This window comes from Erpetoichthys calabaricus, chromosome 12, assembly GCF_900747795.2.
Source record: "Erpetoichthys calabaricus chromosome 12, fErpCal1.3, whole genome shotgun sequence".
Lineage (NCBI taxonomy): Eukaryota > Metazoa > Chordata > Cladistia > Polypteriformes > Polypteridae > Erpetoichthys > Erpetoichthys calabaricus.
The window spans coordinates 39975861-39989179 of record NC_041405.2 but is presented as its reverse complement, the minus strand read 5'-3'; the positions used below and the strand labels follow the sequence as shown (position 1 = coordinate 39989179).

At 36.8% G+C, this 13319-nt stretch overlaps 2 protein-coding genes across 2 annotated transcripts in view; both read right to left on the bottom strand.

Moving 5' to 3' along the window:
* Window positions 1-173, bottom strand: part of tmlhe (trimethyllysine hydroxylase, epsilon) — a 294616-nt gene extending 294443 nt beyond the window's left edge. Inside the window, exon 1 of the mRNA XM_051934393.1 lies at window positions 160-173. The gene's annotated coding sequence lies outside the window, so the exon portion shown is untranslated. The remainder of the gene's footprint in view (window positions 1-159) is intronic.
* The window catches only part of chm (CHM Rab escort protein), a 201925-nt gene that overhangs the window by 112824 nt on the left and 75782 nt on the right, over window positions 1-13319 (bottom strand). Inside the window, exon 6 of the mRNA XM_051935363.1 lies at window positions 242-358. Within this exon, the coding sequence (XP_051791323.1) occupies window positions 242-358 (117 nt within the window). The remainder of the gene's footprint in view (window positions 1-241; window positions 359-13319) is intronic.

Sequence of the window (13319 nt, the reverse complement as noted above, 5' to 3'; positions counted from 1 at the left end):
CTTCACTAACCCTAAGCTCAAAATGCTAGATATATTGCCATCTTCTACCGATATAGCCTTCTAGGATTTACAAAACATCCAAGCTAGCCTCCAAAGAGTCCAACATCAAACAGGATTTGCATCATATTTACCTTTGACTAGTGGTACTGTATATGTTACAAAAACATTTTTCACAATTCCTCTGAAAAGCAGTTTGTGCTCTCTATGAGATACATTATGAATAAAGCAAACAAAAAAATACCTGTTCCACACTTCCATTTTGGTAAGTAAGGATCCTGTTCACATTTTTGAATTCTGCATACCTGCTTACATTAGACTTAATAAGAAGATCAACCAGAGAGCCCCGAGAATACAACAGCTGTGGGGAGAAGAGAAAAAAAAGAAATATTTGTTGGTATACTTAAGAGTACTTCTTGTGTTATCTTTACATTAAATAACATACAGCTTCTCAACACAAATCAAATATAAGAACAATAACTTAGAAACCTTATGTTATAAACCTCTTTTTATAATTAACACTATCAAAAGACAGTTTTGAAGATTCAGAATGGTAAAACCAACATAGCAATTAGCCAAATGAGCAAAAATTCATCCAACACTACATGCAATATTAGTAATAATTTAAGGTATTACTGTTACTAATATCGTAGTCAAAGTTCACTTGACATTCCGATGTCATGTCTTGTTAAGCTACTCTTTTTTCTAACTATTTCTCATTCTCCAGCCTCTGCAATGCGGTAATTTGGAACAAGGACTGCTTCATCGTACAACTGGCTATTGCAAAATCTACTGCAAATATGAACAGTAGCACCACCGCAATGCTCATAATTGCTATAGATGCTAATCCACCAAGCACTGAAACATTTGTTATGTTGACTCGAAACAGAAATACATGGGCAATGACAGCAAAAACAAAAAATTGTGGCGTTCTGGCCCTAATTGTGCAAGCATCACATGTCTACATATGATTAATGATGAGTAATTACTCTGATGACAGTTCTAAATGGGTTATGTAAACTTATGTAAAATAATTTCTCAGCTGAAGCCCTCTACCTGTGTCCTTGATCCAGTACCAACAGGCTTTAAAGTCTCCGATGTCCTAACTGATAGTGTACTTGACATATGAACTCATCATTAGATACAGGGGTCTTCCCCTCACTTTCTAAAGACTGCAGTTGTTAAACCCCTACTCAAGAAAAATAATCTCGACTCCTCTGTCTTTGAAAATTTTAGACCAGTTTCCATCCTGCTTTTTTTTTTTTTTTTTTTTATAAGTAAAATTCTAGAAAAGACAGTTATTAAGCAGCTCAATTATTACTTGAAAAAAACACTATCTTGTTAACACTAGAAATGGATGACAGGAAATGTGAGACAAGAAATGTTGAACACATAACTAAAACAGAAACGTTTTTCATGTTGTAGTAATAATGACAAAATGCTGAAGTGAAGTGTATAATGTGTGAAGACTTAAGTCCAAATATGAAATAAACACTTTCACAAAAGGTATAACAAAACAAGTGCACATAAATAGATTTGAGTTGGGAGAATTTTTGACAGACTCTAGCAGCAGTGGTGGGGTGATGGGATGACAGGCTGCTTGTGCTCATAGACACATTTGCAAAACAAAAGATGCTAATGGAGAGGTGCGAAGGAATTTAAGGTGGCCCAGGATTATGAGTTTTTTCGTAGGCTTCAGGAATTCTAGTGTTAAAGTCACAGTGTTTGTGGGCACTTTTATGTAAAAGAATGAAGTTAAACATGCTAAAATTTAACACATTACAACAAGGTTTAAATAAAGACAAGAGTTTTATAATAAGATATGTGCACTGTTTACAACTCTCGGACTGACCTAGACAACCTGACTGCAGATCCACATTGTATGGAAAACTTCAAAAGACTTTGTTGGACAGTTATAACAAGATCTTGATTATAAATTGTTCTCCACTCTTGCTAAAACAATCTTTTTTTTTTTTTATTTTATTTATTAATTTTTATTGTAATCACTCCATACAAATAGATCAATTTATAACCAAACAAATTAAAGACAAATCAAACCCCACCCCTGAGAAGGAGAGCTTAGCTAAAGGAGAATTGCTTAGGGCTTTTTAATAAGACAACAATAAGCAAAGGAAAGGGAGAAATAAATATATATGAAAATAAGAGATGGAGAAGGGAATTAAATGCGGTAATAGTTATTTCTCTTATTCTAAAATAATATTGATCAGATCCTGCCAGGTTTTGAAAAAATTTTGTACAGATCCTCTAAATGAGAATTTGATTTTTTCCAATTTCAAATAATATAAAACATCGGTTTCCCACTGACTTATCAGAGGAGAGTTAGGATTCTTCCAATTTAACAGAATAAGTCTGCGTGCCAAAAGTGTAGTGAATGCAATCACCATTTGCTTGTCCTTTTCCACTTCAAGTCCGTCTGGAAGAACACCGAATACAGCTGTTAGTGGGTTAGGAGGAATTGTGGCCCCAAGGCTGTCTGAAAGGCACTTAAAAATTTTTGTCCAAAATGATCTTAATTTGGTGCAGACCCAGAACATTTATACCAGTGAGGCAGGAGCATGGTTGCAGCGTTCGCAGGTTGGATCTTGCCCTGGAAACATTTTGGACAGTTTTAAGCGAGACAGATGAGCTCGATACATCATTTTTAGTTGAATAATTCTAGGCTTTGCGCATATGGAGCTCGAGTGAATTCTCTGCTTTGCTATCTTCCATTCCTTTTCTGATATATTGATTAAGAGATCTTCTTCCCAATGTCCTCTTGGATCTTTGAAAGGTAGGGACTCTAATAGGATTTTATATAATGTGGAAATGGTGTTTAATTCCTCGGCAATGAGCAGTATTTTTTCCAGCATTGTGGAGGGCGCGAGGTGGGGAAAATCGGGCAATTTCTGTTTAACAAAATTTCTAATTTGAATATAGTGAAAGAAATGTGTAGCTGGGAGGTTGAATTTTGAACGTAATTGTTCAAAAGATGCAAAAATGTTGTCTATATAAAGATCTCTGAGCATTTTAATCCCAAAACTTTTCCAGGTATTAAAAACTGGATATGTTTGCGAGGGTTGAAAGAGGTGATTTTCTTGCAGAGGTGCCACCGATAAAAGATTTTCCATCTTAAAATGCTTTCTAATTTGGTTCCATATTCAAAGTGAGTAAAGCACAATTGGGTTATTAGTATATTTGTGATAACTTGCATTTATTGGAGAGCAGAGCAGGGAGTATAAAGAAGTACTACAGGATTTTATTTCTATTGCGGACCAGGCCTGTGTATGTTCATTTATTTGTGTCCAGGTTTTTATGGCTTGTACTGTATGTTTGCTGCCCAGTAATAAAACTGAAAATTAGGTAGAGCCATGCAACCTTCTGCCTGAGGTCTTTGTAGGGTTGCTCTTCGGATACGTGGGTGTTTTGAGTTCCAAATGAATAAGGTTATTGTTGAATCTAATTGCTTAAAAAATGATTTATTGATATATATTGGAATGTTTTGAAATAAAAAAAAAAGTTTAGGAAGGATATTCATCTTAACAACGTTAATTCTTCCGGCTAGAGTGAGATGAAGGGTTGACCACCTATCCAGGTCTTGCTTAATTTTTTCCATACAGACGGCAACATTTTGTTGATAAAAAGCTTTATGTTTACTTGTGATATTTACCTCTAGGTATTTAAACTGATCTGCTATGGTAAAAGGTAGGGTGTCCAATCTGATATTATATGCTTGTGAATTCACTGGAAAGAGTATACTTTTATTCAGATTAATTTTAAGACCAGATATCTTTTGAAATTCTGTTAGTGCTGTTAGAACTGCAGGAACAGTGTTTTCTGGGTCTGATATATATCAAACCATATCATCTGCATATAGAGAAATTTTCTGTTCCAGTCCTTCTCTGACAATCCCCTTTATCTGATAAGAATTTCGGCAGTGAACCGCCAGTGGTTCAATGGCGATTGCAAACAGCAGTGGTGACAAGGGACATCCTTGTCTGGTGCCACGTTCTAGCTTAAAGTAGTCTGAGCAAATGTTATTAATACAAACTGAAGCTTCTGGATTGGTATACAGTAGTTTGATCCATGCACAAATATTCGGGCCAAACCCAAATTTCTCCAATGCAGTGAAAAGGTAGTTCCATTCAATCATATCAAATGCTTTTTCTGCGTCTAATGATAGTAATATCTCTGGGGTGTTCGATTTTGCTGGTGAATATATAACATTAAACAAGCGTCGGAGATTGGAAGATAGATGTTGGCCTTTAATAAATCCCGTTTGATCCTGTGATTTTACTGAGGGCAGCACTTTCTCCATCCTTCTAGCTAGAATTTTTGAGAGTATCTTAACATCATTATTCAGGAGTGAAATTGGTCTGTATGATGCACATTGTAACAAGTCCTTATTTTGTTTAGGAAAGACGGTGATTAATGCTTGTCGAAATGTTTGAGGTAGTATTTGGTTGTCCCTAGCTTCTGTAAATGTTGCCAATAAGAGGGGAGCTAGCTGAGTGGAGAATTTCTTATAAAATTCTACGGGGTAACCATCAGGGCCTGCTGATTTCCCGCTTTGTAGTGACTTTATAGCATCTAGTAATTCTGTTAGCGTTAGAGGTTTATCCAGTTCCTCAGCACTTAAAGCATCTATTTGTGGTGTCTGTAATATATCCAGAAATGCATTAGATTGTGTGTTGTCTTCTTTGAGCTCAGTAGAATATAAGGATTTATAATAATCTCTAAATGTGTGCATTATATTTTTATGGTCTATAATTTCTTCTCCATTCGTGTTGGTAATTACTGGTATTGCATTGCGAACTTCTTGTTTGTGAATTTGTTGAGCTAAAAGCTTATTAGCTTTTTCTCCGTGTTCATAGTAATGATGTCTAGACTTATAAATAAGTTGTTCAGTTTCTTTAGTTGTTAAGATGTTAAGTTCTGTATGCAGGGCCTGCCTTTTCCTGTGGAGAGCTTCCCTTGGACGCCTGGCTTGTTCTTCATCTATTCTAGTAATTTCGCTTCTTAGCTCTGATATTTTCTTGGTTTCTAATTTATTTCTGTGGGAAACAAATTAAATAATCTGTCCTCTTAAGAAGGCCTTTAGAGTTTCCCAGAGTGTTCCTGCGGAGACCTCTGTGGGCGTGTTTGTCTCTAGGAAGAAGCTGATTTGTTTGGATATAAATTCTGTGCAGTTCTTGTCTGCCAGTAGAAGAGGGTTAAGGCGCCATCTGCGAGGTGAGTGTGAGGGGCTTATTGATTTTAGCTCCAAGACTAGAGGTGCATGGTCGGAGATAACAATTGTGTCGTATTTGCATGATTTAATTGTAGACAAGAAATTATTATCTATACAAAAAATAATCAATTCTTGAGTAGCTATAATGCACTGGTGAGTAGAACGAATATGGGTTAAGAAACCTCCAGGGGTCTGATAAGTTTTGATCATTTAAAAACTGTGTAATTGTCTTTGCAGTATTAGATATCGTCCCCCCTGACACAGGAGTCCTATCTAAGAGTGGATTTAAAACACAATTAAAGTCCCCAGACATTATAATTTTATGAGTGTTCACATTGGGAATGGATGCAAATAGGTTTTGCATGAATTCCTTATCATCAGCATTGGGTGCATAAACATTTATCAAAATCACTTTACAGTTAAATAAATTGCCCATGACCATCACATATCTCCCTTCGGGGTCCAATACTACATCTGATGCTACAAATGGAACTGTTCTGTGTATGAGAATTCCCACCCCTCTAGTTTTCTTTATAAAGCTAGAATGGAACATTTGGCCAGTCCAGTCTTTTTGTAGTCTGAACTGATCCTTACTTAGTAAGTGGGTCTCCTGTAAAAATACTATTTTAGCGTTTAAGCCTGTTAGGTGAGAGCATACTTTCTCTTTAATTCGTGATTCAGGCCTTTAACATTCCAGCTCACAAAGTTAACTGTCCCATCATGAAGACATTGATTCTGAGTTTTTAATGTCATTTTTATAGTCTTAACTGGTAATGAGGCAGTTTCAATCTTAGTTTAAAATTTCCCCATGAGTTATTGCATTTTAGCCTATTGTTGCATTGATATTTATAGTTATAGGGATTAGAAGAATAGATTAGATATAGCCTGCTCTCCTTCTCTACCCCCTTTATCCCCACACCCCCCCCCCCCATTTTGCCTCCCCACATGAGGCTTGATCCCACTTCACGATGTCCCGGTCCTCTGACATACGAAGAGACAGAGCACGTCCAAAACAAAACAAACACCACCCCGCAGCGGCCTTAGAGAATTAAAACAAAGAGATATCTATTGCAGCTGAATTCTTAATACTATCTGCCGAAAATATAATCATTAACAATCTAAGCTTAAAATAATCTTCAGCAATTTTTAAAATTAAAATATTAAGATAAAAAAATAATGAACCCTGGGAATGATTTTAAAAAGTAGTCTACGATAAACATGGTAATTCCTATTGTAATAGTATAATGTAACAGTATAAATAGCAATAAACCAAGTGTATGATGTTAAATAGTCTACTTTAAGGTAATAAAAAAAACAAATCCTACTTTAATTACTTCCACACTCACGTCTATAACTCTGATTAAGACATAAACATATAATGTCCAGATAAAGAAAAGGAGGTATAATTAGAATACCAGTCTCTTTAAATATGGATCCAGAGAGCAGATGACAGGTCCTTCCCATGCCTTGATAGAATACGGCTCCTTATTAACTTTCAAGAGTGTCGGAAACAGCTTTTTTAATTCCTTTTTGGCTTCTTCTTTGCTTGAAAAAATATTATATTGATCTTGAACTTCCACTTTCAGTTTGGCGGGATACAAGAGGCTGTATTTGATATCGGCTTCCCGTAGCAACTTTTTAATGTCAGAGTAGGCTGCACGTTTTGCAGCTGTTGATGGTGAGAAGTCAGGGAAAATACGAATAACATTATTTTCAAATATAATTTCTTGCTTGTGTCTGAGAAGTGCCATCACATCAAGCTTACATCATAGTCGCTCGAAGCGGACAATAAAAGACCTGGGTTTAGAGGTACTAGAACTGTATGTGCGATAAGCAGCTGCTATCTCACTGTCGAGTTTAAAATCATCTCCAATTATTTTAGACAGTAATTCTACGGCAAATTTTATTGGGCTTCAGCTTTCTCGTTTCTCAGGTATACCCTCAATTCTTATATTATTTCTTCTGTGCCCATCTTCCAGGGCTGCAAGTCTGTCTCCGAGTTTTTTGCATTCGGAATTCGCAGCTGTGGTTTTTTCATCGGCGTTAGACGCCAGTTGTTCTGCTGTTTCAACTCGAGCCGTGAATGCCTGCTTAACGTCATCCAGCTGATTTGTAACGTCTTTAATCTGGTCGGTAAGCATTTTCAGTTTGAATCTATTTTCTTCAATGTGTTCTTCTAATTTCTCTAATTTCTCAAACATGCCTTTAAAGTTCACGTCAAAACGTTTAAATAGACGCATTTCCCGGTCTTTGTTATCCTTCTTAAGCTCAATGTTAGACTTCATACGATCATTTTTGTTTTCCTTCTTAAGCTCATTTATGGCCGTAGCCAGTGTAGCAATTATCTCTTTCAGTTCGGACAGTTCGCTTCGGATTTCATGCTCTGCGAGTGGAAGTGCAGCTCCTGTTACGGCAGGTGCTGCAGGCTCACGATGAGTAGATGAAAGCACATCCCGCAGGGCCTTTTCTATTCTCGAATGAACTTCAGAAATCGGCGATCCAGCGCGACATGTATCACCTGTATCACTTGAACCTTCGCTCCCGTTTTCACTCTCGACTGGAGACGAAACAATGGAGCGGGGTCTCAGGAGATCTGCGCCTTCGTCTGCCTGTTCTAAGTCAGTTTCCGAGAGGCCATACTTTACACTCGGGCTGGATGTCTGTCCAGACTTTGAAGCAGCTTTAAGTTTCTTTTCCGGTTCTTTCTGACTTTTCTTCTTGTTACTCATGCTTGTATATTGTAGTGAAAGTTCCTTGGTCGGGTTAAATACAGGATACCTCTAAACAATGTGAAATACGTGGGAAATTAAAGCCGCTGCAAGCGGAGCTCTGCTTCAGACGTCCATCTCCTAAAACAATCTTAGCCTGGAGAGAGCTATTAATTTTTTACATCTAAGGTCTTCCAATGCTGTACCTGTCCCAGTGTCTATATAAATGCAAGGAATTTCCTCTGTATTACATTTTGCCTGAAGAAGGGGCCCGAGTTTCCCTGAAAGCTTGCATAATTTAATCTTTTAATTTAGCCAATAAAATGTTTCATTTTGCTTGACTTCTCATTACATCCATAATGGCTAACACAGTACAACATCCTAGTACTGGGAACTGGAACAATAACAGAAGATTTACATCAATTTGGAACAGTACACATTGCAAGAAACTGGTTAAAGAAGTCTGTGTAAAGAGAAGTGAACTGACTTTGAAAGTGTTTGATTGATGTAGGTGAGACTGAATCTGGACGGGCAGACTTTTTGCAGTTCTGTCTTACAAATAACTTCCAGATATTGTATTATTTGATAGAAAAGAAAGAAGACTAGTGAGGCTTTTCCAAGGAAGTGACTGGTGCCAAAACCATTTCGGAACTGGAGGAGCAGAGAAATTGTTGATACTCAGCACCTTGTTGTTCAAAACTGCAGTAAAACCTATTACGTTTTTCAGGGAGGAATGAATTTGAGTAAGCACTGAGAGATGTCTCTTTATAGTTAGTAACAGACTGAAGGCTTCTCTACAAAGAGGAGCTGTTTGCTGAAAATTGAAGTTCTTGTTTACTTCTGTTGTTATATTTAGCACATCTGACTGCACTGTTTAGCTGATTTCTGGCCTGTTTGTAAACATCCTTATCAGCAGTTTTATGGGCAGTTTATAAGAACCCTTAATTCATTGGGAAACCACAGCTTTCCATTGTTGTAAATTACAATAGTTTTGCTAAGCATTCAAACAACTTCACAGAAGCTAATATAAGATGTAACAGGGTCAGTCAGTTCATAAATATTTTTACAAGCAAAACTGCAAATCACAATCAGTTCAATCCAAGCAATCTTGGGACTCAACAGTCCATGATCATATAGATTTTCTTACTGGTTTAGCTGATTTTAGGTTTTGTTTATAAACGAGTAGCAACTGTAGCATAATATGGTAATAATTACCCAGCAGAGTGCAAGGTAAAGCTCAGTATGTGTCCTCTATAGTGTAGTAGTAGTTAATCCAAAGTCTTCCCAAACCTTGTGGGCATTTAATGTGCGGTTTTGGCAACTGGGAAATTCAACGGTTAGGTTTGCATGATTAAAGTCACCAATCACTATAATCGTGGGTTATGTGTGACTGTTCTCCAAACTAGTGATGCAATCTGGCAATATCTGCTGCACTTCATTCAAGTTCACTTAAGGCATGATGTAAACTTCGACAAGAATTATTGAAGAAAATTTTCTAGGTGAATAGAATGACTTGCAATTAATAGTGAATACTTACAGATTGGCAGAGCAGTGCCTCGATAATATGGAAATGCCATTGCATCAATCTTTATTAATACAAAAACAGACCCCACTGTTTTCTGAGTTGTTACAAAGAGCTTTGTAATGCAGGAACTCCAACAGTTCTACTGAAGAGTCTGTTAACTCATGTTTCCAAAATGCAATACACTAATCTGAAGAAATAATCCTTATTTATTATGAGAAGGAGATGAAGTTAGTCAGTTCTGTTCCTCAGTGATGTGACATTAGGTAAAACCATACCGAGAAGAGGTGCTCAAAATCTGTGGTTCCTGAAGCAGGTGTGGGTTTCTGACCGGGCTTCTAATTTTGCAGTCACAGGAACCATGAGTAATGAATCCGTACGTAAGTGTTCTTGATTGGCTGAAGCTGAATGAACTCTGATATCAATAGACAGAATATGATCTCATGTGTAACTAATCCTCATTTTGTCAGAAAAAGTAAAGTCAACAGACAAAAACAATCAACACATAAAAGCTGCGACCAAACAACCGTGGCTGTCCTAATTAGCTGAAGGGCTGATACTACTCTGTTCCAGTTCACAAATCACTTGACTGATATCCTTGGAAAAATGATATCTACAATACACAGGAATGTTTTGACATAGCAGAATGAAGGCATTAACATGACATAAAATTGAATAAGTTCTACTATTAGCAAGAAATAGCTTCAAATTCATTAAAAGGGCTGGAACCTGCAGCTATTACGTTTACTTATTTGGCTGACGCCTTTATCCAAAGCAACTTACAACATTTATGGTAAAATTGGTTACATTTCTTTTGGTTTTCCAATTTGAACACAGGTAGGTCAAGTGACTTGCTCATGGTCACTCAGTGTCAGTAGCAGGACTTGAACCCACAACCTTTGGGTTTGAAGTCCAAAGCCTTAACCACTACAGCGCACTGCCTGCTTAGAACTTCATTAAATTTGCTCCCTCTCAAGATCAGCCTTTGCTGCTCACTGTGCAGATCAGATCAAGAAACGTGCACTAGAACAACATGTTGCTGAACCCACCACACAACAAAACAGCTCTGGATCCTGGTTGGCAAACCCCCAAGGCAGACACGTGGTCCAGTCCCACCCTCCGGAAATGACTCTCTATCTACTGCAGCTAAGTATTACACCTGGTCCAGCCACTTGGGTCCTCAACAACAAGGATCCTGTGAGCAGGATCACACTCAGGGAATTGCGCCACATGGCCGTAGTGCCGTAACTGACGGTCCCTCACATTGCAGTTAATGTGCCTCATTCAGGACTCAAACCAGCAGTACCCAAGGATTCTCCGCAGAGACACAATACTGAAGGCATGACTAAGCAGGATCAGATTTTACATTTACTTTGACTTCAGGGCACCAACTCTGGCCACTGTAATTTGTTAATTCCAAGTGGCCTTTGACATGTGCCACTTCTGCTGCATCTCTACTTCACTTTGCCTACATTATTGTTATGGTGGAGGGGTTTTAATGGATCATGATTAAAATCTAGCGCTTTGCAACACAAATCTTGCAACAATGGATTTCAGTTTTAGCATTTTCACACAATATCTTCAGTAAAATAGATGTGGTAATTATAACCCAGAATTAACCTAACAAGTACCTGTTCAACGTTGATGATCTGCTGTATCTTTGACTTCAGCAAATTTGTTCTCAATTTAAAACACTAAGTACCACAAATTTAAATGAAGCATGTTTTCTTTTAAATGGTTCAATTAATTGTTTAAGTTTTCAGTTTTTTTTATGTATTCACTAATTAATCTGTAATTTATTGAGGATTTTTAAATATTTATGCATGCTGAAAAAGAACACGATTTTTACTTTTGCCAGTCAATATCTCTCACTGTTGATTGCATCACAAATGTTTCCCATTTTATGAATGTTTACAACAAACAAAAATGGTCCTATTCAGTTTTTCTCTACTGCAAAAAATAATCAAACAAATGATCCATTTGTAATGAGATCCATGCTTGACCTGGAATAACAAAAGTGTTTTGAGATGGCTGTAATGAAAGGGAGGTGACACTTCATGGGAATCCACCAGAAGCACTTCTCAGGGAGGAGGAGGAGGATGTGTGCCACTAGACCCTCAATTGTTTCTCAGCTGTTGAGTTGTACATTATGACTATGGTATATTATACACTTTGTATAACATTTCAATATTATTACTGAAGTATTACAAACCAAACTGAACTAAAACTTAATTCATAGTAAAATTTTGCAATCTTGAGCTCTTTAAAAAGAAAAAAAAAAAAAGAACTTAATAAGTTAATAAGCTCAGAAGCACCAGATGCTATATACTGCTAAAAATACGTCAATCTGCTACATAAAGGAGATCATAAGTGTCATCTGTTTATTATGCACTTTCTGCATGTAAGTCACATTTTATCACTTTTCTGAGCAAAGCTGAGTAGATCAGCTAAGTTACAATATAAAATAATTTGATAGAACTGGTAGTTACCCCCTTAGAGTCAGTATTTAGTAGAAACAGCAGTATTTTTTGCCACTGTAACTTGATATACACTTCAATTCAAACAAACCATGTGTTTGAAATATGTAACTTTGACAAAAGTGTCAAACATAAAACAGTCACTCAAAAACAAAAAGGATCCAGAGATTAGGGGGGAAATCTTTAAATACAGGGTGGAATAAAAGTCAGAGAAGGGTACTGTAGCAAATTGCTACACTGTAAGAGTTCGTTTAAACAGAAGTGCTAGTGTTTGTGTAAAGGAAATGAATATGAAAGAGTGACTTTTAACAGAGTAATTAATTATGTCTAACTAGGGTGGCTACAATGTGCACAAGACTGCATTACAGCTTTAACAATACAGACAAAGTAAATGTTAAGAGTAAATGCTAAAGTGTGTTTGTGCCTGTGCGCTACAGATTGAGACATAGAAGAGTTATGATCTTTATTTCTGAAACTATCTAGATTTGATCTTCAACCATCAGATTTGATCTTCATTTAAAAATATACATAGAAAAAAGGTAATATAATAAATGCCATGTCACATTTACATTTTTAGTCCACTGTCTAATATGAAACATAAATGCAAATTCTGCATGTGACAAAAGTTAAATACATTTATCACTACCCCAAATAGCTAAAAACAGAATCACATGCACTAGGTTAAATACATTTATCACTACCCCAAATAGCTAAAAACAGAATCACATGCACTAGATCAGGTGCAAATGATTACAACAAGTGTTCAAGAGCACCTATTCGGGGAGCACAAAGCCATTGCGTGTGTGCACGCCGCCATTGACCACACTATGCCAAACACTACAAGAGAGGACTTTGTAGGATCCTGCCTTATTCAAACCTCAGATATTTAGCTTGGTTTGCTCTGTGTTGTGTGTTTTTTCACTATGTCTAGATCACAAGAGACCACAAAGGCCTTCAAAAAGGAGGTTATGCAATTATATGGAAAAGTAAATACACCCCATGGAAACTGCTGACTTTTTCAACACATCTGAACAGGCAAACATTACATCTTCATGCAAACATCTCCTACAGAAAAAGGTGATAGACTTGAATAAATGACACATAAAATTTAAATGAACAAAAATGCAGATTTGTCAAGTGGAAAAAAACCCTACTTTTATCATCACTTCAAACACATAAAATCAAGTGTTCCAGATTAGGTGCTAAGAAATAGAACCTTTTAAGAGAGGTATGCAAGTGGAACCTGCCTTATTTAATCCATAGATAGCTTGGATCTGGTGCTTTCTGTTATTGATGTGTGTGTTGTCATCATGCCAAGATCAAAAGTGCTTTCTTTCTTCAAGGTCATCAAAATGAAGGTTGCAGGTATCTAGGAGTCTGGCAAGTGT